Source organism: Erinaceus europaeus, chromosome 20 (genome assembly GCF_950295315.1).
Source record: "Erinaceus europaeus chromosome 20, mEriEur2.1, whole genome shotgun sequence".
Taxonomy (NCBI): Eukaryota; Metazoa; Chordata; class Mammalia; order Eulipotyphla; family Erinaceidae; genus Erinaceus; species Erinaceus europaeus.
Window position 1 is genome coordinate 44,699,912 of NC_080181.1, and position 12,793 is coordinate 44,712,704.

Here is a 12,793-nt window from a genome sequence, read left to right on the forward strand (position 1 = left end):
CCACTGCACTACCTCCCAGACCACTGGACCAAAAATTCTTTATGGGGTGCAACAGGTGGGAGGTCTGGCTTCTATAATTGCTTCTCTACTGTACAAGGACATTGGCAGATCAATCCATACCCCCATATTGTTTCTATCTTTCCCTAGTATCTTTTTCTATTTTTATTAGTATCATTATTTTGTCACCAGAGTTACCGCTGATGTCCCATGCCTACATGGCTTCATTGCTCCCTGCAGCCTTTTAATTTTTTCCCTTTATTTAGATACAGGAGAGACAGAGAGTTAGAGGGGGAGAGAGGCACAGAAAGATGCAGAGAGAGCACAGACCACTCCCAGATTGTGAAGCTTCTTCTCTGCAGGTGCCCCCATGTTAATGATATGGGGCTCAAATCTGGGGCTTTACACTCTCCTGCTTGAGTCCCCCTTCCCCTCCCACTTCTCTCTGAATTGCTAGAAAGAAAAACGAAATAACTGGTTAAGAGCATGGGCTGAAAGCTGAACCTGGTACCTGCAGGTTCCAGGATTTTGCAAAAGTCACCTGGCCTCGGCTTCCTGATCTGTTAAAGAGGATCCAACAGGGCCTGTCTCCTAGTCATAGTGACCAAGAGCGCAGGAAATGCACAGGTGTGCGGCATCAGTGCAGAGTCCCATCCTCAGCAGGTGCTCCAAAGACCCAGCCATCAGAGGCTCACAATCATCAGCACATGTTTTCTGCAAATCTTTTTTTTTTTTTCTTCCTTCTTGCCTCTAGGGTTATCACTGGGGCTCAGTGCCTGCACCACAAATCTACTGTTCCTGGAAGCTATCTTTTTCCTTTTATTGTCCTTGTTTTATCATTGTTGTGGTTATTATTATTGTTATAGATGTCACTGTTGTTGGATAGAACAGAGAGAAATGGAGAGAGGAGGAGTAGGCAGAAGGGGAGAGAAAGATAAACACCTGCAGACCTGCTTCACCACTTGTGAGGTGAACCCCCCTGCAGGTGAGGAGCCTGGGACCTGAACCGGGATTCTTATGCCAGTCCTTGGCTTCGCGCCATGTGAGCTTAACCCACTGCACTACCGCCCACACTCCTGAAAATCTTAGGGAGCACATTCAAGCCCACATCTATATACATATTACAATGAGGAAGATGTATGCCTTTTATGAAATCCCTAGATCCTGTGGCATTCCCAGGCTGCACAGACCTAATATGGGGTTAGAGAGTTTTGCAAACACCTATCTTGGTAAGATGAGAAATTGTACCTATGTGCCAACAACTGTACTGTAAACCATTAACCTCCAAATAAAAAATTAAAAAGAAGCTCCCACTTATGGTCAGACAGACAGACAGACACCACACACACACACACACACACACACACACACTCTGACATACAAATGTGAATGGATTTGAATTGTACCCCTCTTACCCTATGGTCTTGTCAATATTTCCATTTTATAAAATAAAAATAAGGGAAATAAGAGATTTAACAGTCAATTAAAAGGCTTTCAAAAACACAGCAGCATTGAGTTATCATTCACAAACCAAATTCATCTATAAAAGTATACAATTCTTTGGAATTTTTACTGTCTTGATGGAGTTGGTCAGTTAATTTTAGGAAATGACCCCCCCAACACTCCAGTTCGACCCCAAGTCCCTCAAGTCCTAGGCAACCACAAATATACTTTCCAGCTTTATAGATCTGCTGAATTTTTTTAATCAGGAAAGAGTATTACCTGTGGCCTTGTAAAGTTAAATTAGAAAAACCAGATGAAATCGATAATTTTAGGAAGATATATATTAGCAAAGCTTAGCCAAGGAATGAAAGAAAACATGAATAACCCACCAACCATGGTGAAAAAGCAAAAGCAGTCAGATCAATATTCCCAGCGCAACAAGCCCAGATAATTTCTAGGTGATTTAAACTGTCATAGAAAATATATCAAATTAGAAGCCTCCACATCTAATCTGAACAGTGAGCATAATTCCAGTAGGAAAACTGGACAGGACAAGCACTGAAAGGTAAACTGTGGATCAATCTCAGTTATGAATTGTGACACAGATGCTTAAATAAAATATAAGCAATTCAAATGCAGTGTAATAAGTGCGCTTGAACAGGTCTCTTCTCATAACGCAGAGGAGGCTTGGCACCAAGAAATCCATTAATGCAAATCACTCCATTAATACATGAAGGAGGACGACCATATGGCCACCTTCAGGAATGTCAAAAAGATAATGACAAAATTTACATGGATTCTTGATTTGGGGTGGGGGGAGGAACTGCTCCAGTGCTGGCTTTTCCTTCAGAGAGAGAGAGAGAGAGAGAAACACCACAGCAACAGAGCTTCCCCCAGTGCTGGTGAGCTCCCATGTGGTGCTGGGGCTCCAGTATGGGTTGCGTGCCTGGCAAAGCAGATGACCTACCTAGTGAGCTATCTCTCAGGCCTGCATTCCTGATTTCACAATAAAGCCTAGAAAGTCAGGATAGAAGAAAGGCAGCAAACATTAGATAAATAGCCACCCTACTTGTGTCCCATTAAATCAGAAATAAAACAAGGGCAGGAAAACTATTTTAACCCCCTGTAAGTCCCCAATGTGTGTGTGAGGCAGAGAAGCAAGGGTTAACTTAGTAATATCAAGTGACATCTTAGCTGAAGAATAAGCTGCAGTTGGTGGTAATCTTCCCCTTTCTCTCAGCACAAACAAGGCTTTCTACTGCTGTCATCAAAGTGGCCTTGGTCAGTGGCCTGAGTGGCTCCTTCTGCCTAAGAGTCTGCTGATAACCCAAGCAAATCACAAATTCTACTCTATGCATACAGAAAAGAAAAAAAAATAACCTGACAAGCTTGTTGCCATGAGTTACTATGGGAAAATAGGTAACTGTATAAAAGGATAAGCCCAACTATACTGGGGGCTGTCTTTTTTTTTCTTGGGGGGGGTGAGAGTTGGGGCAGAGGGGAGAGGTTCCAAACCCACTGACTCAGTAATGCCAGCATTAATTAAACACTGTTTCCTGCATTAAAACCTCAATGCCTCATCTCTGCCTGAGAATCCAGTAGCACATGGAGGATAACATGGGGTCTGGGCTGGTCCAGATTTACCTGGAAAGTAATATGGTAGTTTAAAAAAAAAAAAAACCTGCCATATAAAACATATACAAATCCAGAAGCACATCTGCAAAGATGTGAGTAGGTTTACCTTTCCCTGTTTTCTCTCACTGCAACTGAAACCCCTGGGACACTGTATGTAAAGTTTGTGTTACAAGACCATGACAAGTATAAAGGGAACAGATTCGTTTGGGACCTGCGGCTAAGGGAGGGCCCAGGGCAGAGGCCCCTCTTCTTGCTTCCGCTATCCTAGCCTTGGAGATGAAGACTGAGAAGAATCCCCACTACCCTGTCTGTGTTGAGTGAAGGCTTCTAGCTACATCCAGCAGAAAGGAGGTCCCTCACAAGAAATATAGAATGAAAATTTGGAAGAGGCCAGGTGGTGGTGCATCTGGTTGGACACACACATAACCATGCACAAGGACCTGTGTTCCGATCTGCAGCTGGGAAGCTTCACAAGCAGTGAGGCAGGGCTGTAGGTGTTGTGCCCGGCAAGAGCCTACAAATTTTAACAACACCCTCTCTCCTCTTCTCTGATATTATTCATTTCATTTATTTATTTACTATTGGATAGAGACAAAGAGAAGTTGAGAGGGGAGGGGGAGATAGAGAGGGAAAGAGACAGAAAGACGTCTGCAACCCTGCTTCATCACTCGTGAAAATTTTCCCCTGCAGGTGGGGCCCAGGGGCTTGAACCTACAACCTTGCACACTGTAATGTATTCACTTTACAAGATGTGCCACTGCCTGGCTCCCTCTTTCTTCTTCTCTCTTTGCCCTTTCCCTTTCAATTCTTCTCTGTCCTATCAAAGAAAATAAGTAAATAAAATCAAGGGGGAAAATAAATATTATATTTTTAAAAAAGAATGAAAATCCGAGTGGAATAGTTGTATGACACAATTACAAGGCCCTGTGTTCACTCCCCATAAGCCTGTGTGGGGAGGGAGGGAGGGAAGGAGGGAGAGAGGGTGAAAGGAAGACAGGAGGAAAAGAGCTTCCTGGTCTTTGACAGAAAGACACACTCAGCAATTTCTATGGACCTCTTTGCATAGTGTTGTCTTGTTGGGCACTGTCCTCTCTGCACGGCAGAACAGCAGCTCAGTGTTTGTTGAGTGATTAATGTACACACAGGGTAATCATCTCTTGTGGGAAATGGGCCCACTGTCTGGGAAGTCCAGGCCATTGTTTCCATGGGAGTCTGAGCAGGTAGACCCCAAGTTCTCTCCCTTACTAGGTAGACACAATGGCAGGTCCCTCCTGAGCTCATGAACTAATCAAGGATGGCTTCCCCGGACAGGGCAACCTTTCTGTACATGCCACTCCGTCCCCTTAAAACAAAGGCCATGAATTACTGTGTACTCAATTGACTTCTTCCCCCCTGCCCTGAAGTGCCTATAATTTACCCTCAGAGAAAATTGTGTTGCTGAGCTCATGACCAAGCCTTGTACGGTAACTTTCTAGTTGTGATCAAATAATTTGTAGGTCAAGATGGCCACAATACTACCCTGCTCTGGCATATGGTAAATCATGCTAGGATTGAACTTGGGACATTGCGTATGTAAGTCTTATGCTTTTAACACTGAGTTATTTTCCTGGCCCATGTATGTGGTTTTTGACTACCCTAAATACACTGCCTGCCTTCCCCTGCCTTCCACCTTTCCCAATAGCATCAAACTTCATTTGGAAGAATTATCTCTTGAATCTCATTGGTGGGGCAGATAATCAGATTCCTGTCTAACTCCATAGAGCAACTAGACAAGAAGAATAAGAAAGTCTGGACTGGTTCACTCCTGCAGAACTGTACCCCATCAAATTTAGGGTTCAGGGATTCTGCTGCAGGACCACACTCTGGATCAGGCTTCTGCACCCACAGAAGCATCTCTGGAACCAGCCAGTTTCCAAACCTAACCTCTGACTCCTTGACCCACCAGTGGTCTGATACATGACCTTTGGCTTTGTCTGTGCTCACTAAAGGATTCCAGTGGCCTTTAAAAAGATATATATATGTATTTATTTATTTATTGGGTAGAAATAGCTAGAATTTGAGAGGGAAGGGGGTGGTAGGGAGGGAGAGAGACAGAGACACCTGAAGCATTGTGTCACCATTTGTGAAGCTGTCCCCCTGCAGGTGGGGACCAGGGGCTTGAACCTGGGTCCTTGCACATTGTAGTGTGTGTGCTCAACCAGGTGCGCCACCACTTGGCCCCTTCCAATGGCATTTCAAACTAGCAAGGAAATACTGGTTACTCAGAACATAGCTGTAGGAAAATTAGCTCACTGGTTGGAGGAAAGGGGCTGCTAAATTAATCAAATAAAGTCCAAGACTTTATTTACATATAATCAGGGGGAAATCATTGAAGCCACATGATCTTGGGAAAGACATTCTCTCTTTTTGTTCTAAGTTAAGACCACAAAGGAAAATGTTCATGGATTGAATGTACAAAACTTTCCTTTTCTGTTTAATTATTTACTGGATAGAGATAGTCAAGAGGAAAGGGGGAGACAGAGAGGAAGAGAGACTGGGAGATACCTGCAGCACTGCTTTACTACTCACAAAGCTTTCTCTTTGCAAGTGGGGATTAGGGGGCTCAAACCTGTGTCCTTGTGTTTTGAAACATGTGTGCTTAGCCAGATGTGTCACCACCTGCCCCCCCAAAACTTTTCTATGTCAAAAATAATATTAAAAGGCAAATAACAATTCTGTTTCTGATCAATATAAATGAAAGAATTCAAAGTCATAGTTTATAAAGGGCTCTTTAAAAATCCGTAAAACAAGGAGTTGGGAGGTAGTGCAGTGGGTTAAGTGCAGGTGGTGCTAAGCGCAAGGACCAAACTAAGGACCCCAATTCTAGCCCCCAGCTCCCCACCTGCAGGGGAGTCACTTCACAAGCGGTGAAGCAGGTCTGTAGGTGTCTGTCTTTCTCTCCCCCTCTGTCTTCCCTTTGTCTCTCCATTTCTCTCTGTTCTATCCAACAACAACAACATCAATAATAACTACAACAATAAAACAACAAGAGCAACAAAAGGAAAGAAAGAAAAATGAAAAAAAATCCAAAAATAATCAGTAAAATAAATATGTAAGTCTTTTTAAAAGTTGAATTTATTTTTATTTTTAAGGAAAGAGATACAGAGAGGGACCAAAGCACTGTAATTGTCTTTTGCAAAACTACTATGTTGTCTCCCCAGGCCAAATATGTAAATCTAAAAAGTTAAATGTGCCAATTCTATCACAGAAGGAACATAAATGCACATGGAATTACATATGTGATATCTGCAATTATATGTAAATAGAAAGTTGTCTTGATAATGTTCAAAAAATTCAGGTGAAAACATTAATAAGATGCCACTTTATACCTTTCAAAGTCACTTGAGTTAGGCTGTAAAGATACCTCACTGCACAGAACATGCATCTTGTCATGTTTTCAGGCCAGGGTTAAGCCCTGACACCACTTGAAAGTGTTAGAGGTATCAGGGGAAGTTGTAGAAATGTAGTCTCTTCCTCTCTCTCTCCTCCCCTCTCTGAAAGGACAGTCCAGAAGTGGTGAATGAAGCATGTAAACACAAGGCACCATTCCCATGGAAAAAAATTATTCAGCTGAAAAAAATTATTAATTTTCAGCACTGGTAAGGGTGTAGAAAGGAGCTTTCTCATATGTTGGGCTCATAAACTGGTAGTATTTTCTAGAAAGCAGTATGTCAATATGCACCAAATGCTTTAAAGTAGTATGCATTAAATGTTTGAAAAATAGGGACTCATTTTGATCAAGCAAGTTAATACAAAGTAGGTGCAAAATTACTTTGTATAAGGGGTATGATGAAACTTCCTAAGTGCCCAAAGCAGAGGTTCAGGTAAGGAATAGTGATTTGGGCAGAGGTAGATAGCATAATGGGTATGCAAAGAGATTCTCATGCCTGAGGCTCCAAAGTCCCAGGTTCAATCCCCCACATAACCATAAACAAGAGTTGAGCAGTGCTTTGGTTAAAAAAAAAAAAAAAGAGGAGGAAGAGGATGAGGAGGAGAAGAAAAGTGCTATATTCACAGAAGGAGACAATCACAAACTAGCAGGAAGAGTATATAACATTTGGCCCTAGAGAGGTATCTCACTGAATAAGACACCTACCTTGCCATGTGTGTGTGATCCAGGTTCGAGCCCTGGAGCCACCTGGGATATGCTATAGAACCAAAGACTCTGGTGCTTTGGTTTGCCTCTCCCACCTACAACAACGACATCAATGGTGATACTAACAATAAGGGCAACAACAACGGCAACAAAATAGGAAAAAAATCCAGGAGCAGTGGATTCGTAGTGCAAATGCTGAGCTCTAGGAATAACCCTGGAGGTAAAAAAAAAAAAAAAAGAACTCTGGGGGGGGGGCATCAAGCTCCCCAATAGCTGCCCCCCCCCCATGAGGCTGGACTATGTGGCCATGAGAAACACAGTTCAGCCTTGCTTCAGAAAAGTGATGCAATAATACAGCTCCCTGCCCCAACATCTCAAAAATGATAGCCACAGGCCAAATAGATGGTGGCTGTGGAAAGGTCTGGCTCTACAAGGCAACCCTATTAAGTCTCTGAGATAAAGAAGCAAAGCCCACACCCCCTACCCAGCAGCCAGGGGCAAACCAGGAGTCTATAAAAAACCAGGAGTCCTGCTGAACTTGACTTGACACAGTCATTTCTGCCCCAGGCTGAAGCCTGTGTTGGTTACCAGGAGCCAAGTCCAGATACGTGGAAGGCTGGGTGTACCGAATAAACCACTTGTGATCCCATGCAGTGTCTACGACCCTGTACAACGTTCATGACACATGATTGTTTCCCTGCATCTAAAAGATAACCCTGTGTTTCAATTGAAAACTGAGAACTTAGTTCTTTGGATACACACTCATGGCCACACTTCATGTGTATCTCAGCACTTAACATCGACTTGCAGAATGGACTTCTTATAAATCCCGTGCCAAGGGAAATCAAAGGAAGGGCTGTGAAAACGTAATCGTTACTAAAGATGTTTAATCCAAAGCAGCACTCTACTGTGATGCGAGGAAATATATACCATTAGTATGATTTACGATGGGATGCATTGGATCGACCTTCTCGTGGTGCATCCCGTGAGTACCCATTCATTGGGGAAACTGACGATCCTTCCTAGCCGACTGAATCCACATGGATCCCAGTCACTTTCAAAGCCAGCAACAAGCAGCTCCTGACAGCTTTCAACCTGACCTGTTGACTGCCTACGGAAGAAGGGCAAACGCTAGAAGAAGATTTACGAGGAGAACAAGTTTCAGTGTGGGAGACTTTTGAAAAGAGAATCAGCTGAAATTCCTTCACTGTAGAACATCAGGCTAAATCCAAGGGTATAATGTGATTTCCCTTAAGTTTGCTTTCATAAAAAATCAAAGCCGATGCCCTTTAACAAAAGGCCTGTGTTTCAATACTTACCAACTGACAGCCTTCCAGGGAGGTGACAAGCTGAGCGTTCTGACAGGACAGGATCGAGCCAGCCAAATTCAGCATCACACACACTGCTGAGAGCAGCATGAAGAAGGTTATCTGGAGATAAACCAAGCACAGAATTGATTATTCACTTGGAGGGGCTGGCTCAAAGGGAAGTGACTAAGCTTTGACAAAGCTCCCAGTTGAACAGAGTAACATTTATAATTTTTAAAGGAAAATATTATTTCTCAAAATTTCAAATTCATGTTGCCCTACATCAACCAGAAATGCTAAACTCTCTGAAAAGCCGCAGCAATCTACCATGCTTTTTATTTGCAATAGACTAAAATATTTTAGAAACTGAATTTGAAAAGGCTATATATGATATACCCTTAAAATAGTTTCTACTCTCAAAATTATTATTATGGCAAATAATAATAAATTACTGAAGGTAATCAGGTGAAAGTTAAATAGGCCTTTAAGTTTATTTTTTATTTTATTATGAAAAATATTATATTCAAAACCAAAGAAAATGGTCTAACAAAACCTCACATACCCATCATCCAGCCTCATCTGTACTCACAGTCAGTTTTATGTTTCATTTATACTTTCTCCCCTCCAGGCTATATATTGATTTATTTATGAAGGAGAGAGAGAATCAGAGCATTACAAACTCGAAACACTATGTTTGAGGGTCCAACACTTTACCCACTGTACTGGCTATTTTTGCCAGCCCCCATGTTCTACTCAGTGTAGGATTTCTCATTTAATTCAGCCTGGTTATTTGATTTTTTAAAATATTTATTTATTTTTCTTTTTGTTGTTTTTTATTATTGTTGTAGTTATTGTTGCTATTGATGTCATCATTGTTGGATAGGACAGAGAGAAATGGAGAGAGGAGGGGAAGACAGAGAGGGGAAGAGAAAGATAAAGACGCCTGCAGACCTGCTTCACCGCCTGTGACGTGACCCTCCCCTCCCCCGCAGGTGGGGAGCCGGGGGCTTGAACCGGGATCCTTACACCAGTCCTTGGGCTTTGTGTCACGTGCGCTTAACTCGCTGTGCTACCACCCGACTCCCTATTTGATTTCTTTTAATGGACTATAATATAACTAGTTGTCAAGGAAAAACATCTGCAAACATTAAATGAATATGTTATTCACTTTTTTCTTTTTACATTTGTTTGAAGGGACAGTTTATATTATTTCAGAGCAAAACATAACTCTGATTTCTGAAGGCCTTAAAACTACAGTAGGTTCTACTTGAATTGTGTCTAATAATTTTGTAAGTTGGACTAATTCATAGAGAGGTAGATAGTTGCATCCTGGGTGGTGGCATAGTGGGTAGAGTTCCTGAATTGGAAGCATGAGGTGCTAAATCCAACCCTTGGCATTTTATTGCTCCAGAGTGATGCTCTGGCTCTGGTTCCTTCTCTCTCTCTCTTTTTTATTTACAAAAAGGAAACACCAACGAAAACCACAGGATAAGGGGGGGTTACAACTCCACACTATTCCCACCACCACACTATGTACCCCATACCCACCTATAGCTTTTCTATTCTTTATCCCTCTAGGAGTAGGACCTTCTCTCCTCTTTTAAATAAATGTTTAAAAAGTGGAAGTGAAGATGCTAATCTATGTATCTATACAGATAAAAACTATTAAGTGGGGGTTCGGGCGGTGGCGCAGTGGGTTAAGCACATGTGGCGCAAAGCGCAGGGACCGGCTTAAGGATCCCGGTTTGAGCCCCCGGCTCCCCACCTGCAGGGGAGTCGCTTCACAGGCGGTGAAGCAGGTCTGCAGGTGTCTGTCTCTCTCCCCCCTCTATCTTCCCCTTCTCTCTCCATTTCTCTGTCCTATCCAACAACGAACAACATCAACAATGGCAATAATAATAACCACAACGAGGCTACAACAAAAAGAGGGAAAAAATGGCCTCCAGCAGCGGTGGATTCATGGTGCAGGCACCGAGCCCAGCAATAACCCTGGAGGAAAAAAACAAAAACAAAAACTGGTAAGTGAATAAATTGAAAACTGAATTAGGAAGAGAAAATTCAGTCTCAATGTATGGTGCTTGAAAAAAGAAAAAGTGTATGAGGGCTGGGCACTGGCGCACCAGATTAAGCACAATCTTATGAAACTATAGCAAGGATTCTGGTTCCAGCCCCTGGCTCCCCACCTGAGGGGGGTGGGGGGCACGCTTCACAGTGAAACAGGTCTCCCCCTCTACCTCCTCCTCTGCTCTCAATTTCTCTCTGTCCTATCCAATGAAATGAAAAATGGCTTACAGGAACAGAAGATTCATAGTGTTTGCACTGAACCCCAACAATAACCGTGGAGGCAAAGAGAGAGAGAGAGAGACAATGGTGAGGAATAGCAAATGGCAGAAAACTTTCATAAGCAAAGTGATCAAAGTTACAAAATAAAAGGACAAACTGAAAGTGTATGTGACAGACAGGCTCCAAAAGAAAACAGCAGCATCATTTCTGATATTCCTGCCAAAGAGGCGTAACTGGAATCTGATCCAGAGAGACAAACCTGAACTGATGGATTCTGTGTAGGGTAACAAGCCTTACACAAGGTATTCATTCCTCCAATGACAAGATCATAGATAGATATCATGGAAGGACTCTCTAGCTTACCTTTCCCTCTCAATTTCCCTCTGTCCTAGCAAATAAGTATTTTTAAAAACACTATATATTCTCTCTATATACCCAAAGAATGATGCAGATACTGGGAAAGTCAAATTTTCACAAGGGGAATGAAGGCAGACTAGCAGAAAAAGAACTCTTAAAGTGTTGGGAGTTTAACCTAGCACAAATTCATAATCATTTGGCAACACCCCACGATTACTCTATTCATTTCTGGCTGGAGAAACCCTTATCGTACCTAAGGAAGACCTACATGCTACCTGCAAATACCAAAAAACAAAACAAAAAAACCAATTAACTACCTAGTCACAAAGGAATGAGTAAATAAGCTATTATTGTTCTCTCATAAAGAACAATTAAACTTTATGTAGCTAAATTTCATAAAACAATGTTGGGTCAAACAAGTTCTGTGAACAGGTCAATACCAAAGGTTATACAAACCTACAAAATGCAATAGATTTAATATACATATGTAGTTAAAAAAAACTATTAGATTATCATTGATATGATATCCACAAATTTTTGTCACCTCTAGGAAGGACAAGGCCTAGTCTGGTTAGAAATCTTTTTTTCCCAGTATTGATGTTAATATTTTAAAATCTGAAGCAAAATGGTAATTGATGGTAAATTATTTAGCCTCTATGGTGAAGATATTTGCTACAGCTCTGACAATGATTGCTGAGTACTGTCTAACATCTTAGAGTGAGCAATGGTAAGGCGGAGAGGTACTGGGGCCAGAAAGCAAGATACTGAGTCAGTGGGTAATTTAAATAAATATTATTAAGCAGATTATTAAAACAGTTAATTTTATTAAACAAAATGCAGATCAAGAAGGATCTTTGAGGGCCAATTATGTATCACTGGTGAAGAAATCACAAACTCCAATTCAACAGAATAAAATAAAATCCAGAAACCTGTCATATTCCTCCTTGCAACCACATACCCACCACAGATTTCTAGATGAGTAGAACTGATCCAGACCATTTTTAAAATCTTTATTTTTTAAAAATTTGTATTTCCTTCATCTCATAGTAATGTGCAGTACCTTTCAAAAGTATTATTCACCCACCAAAAGAATTCTTGTTGAATCTTTATATATAAAAGCATTTTTCCAAAGGCTATGGAAGAAAACAGTAAGAGATCTCTTCCTTTCCTCTTATAGACACAGAAAAAAAAAAGAGGGAGAAGAAGACATAGCACTCACTGCTCATGAATCTTGCTGCCTGTTGAGGGGCACCTGGGCTTGAACCTGGGTCCTCTCAGATGGTTATGTATTCATTCTATCAGGTGTGCCACCTGTAGTGTCTTCTTTAGGCTCATTAATTCATATAACACACTCTGACAGTAATTAATTTTTCCATTTTACAGATAAGGAAGTTGAGAGCTTGAGAGCTTGAAATCTACTGAGTTAGCATGTTGACTAGTTATGAGTCCTATCTCAAGTTCAGCACACATCAATGGACCCTGAGACCCAAATCCGCCTGCCACTACCTAAAATTAAAATGTCCTCTTAAAGCCTAGGTGAGGTTTGATGCCTAACTCTTCTGCACTTACTATTCTATGAAGACTATAACTCACCACATACCTACCATAAGTTTTTTTTTTTCCCAAAAAAGCAAAA

General features: G+C 41.6%; 1 protein-coding gene across 3 annotated transcripts in view; it reads right to left on the reverse strand.

The window, feature by feature from the left end:
* ENTREP2 (endosomal transmembrane epsin interactor 2) overlaps window positions 1–12,793 on the reverse strand; it is a 353,123-nt gene that overhangs the window by 89,054 nt on the left and 251,276 nt on the right. For all 3 annotated transcript variants that reach the window (XM_060179288.1, XM_016185083.2, XM_060179289.1), the window contains exon 3: window positions 8,530–8,640. In XM_060179288.1, the coding sequence (XP_060035271.1) occupies window positions 8,530–8,640 (111 nt within the window). The remainder of the gene's footprint in view (window positions 1–8,529; window positions 8,641–12,793) is intronic.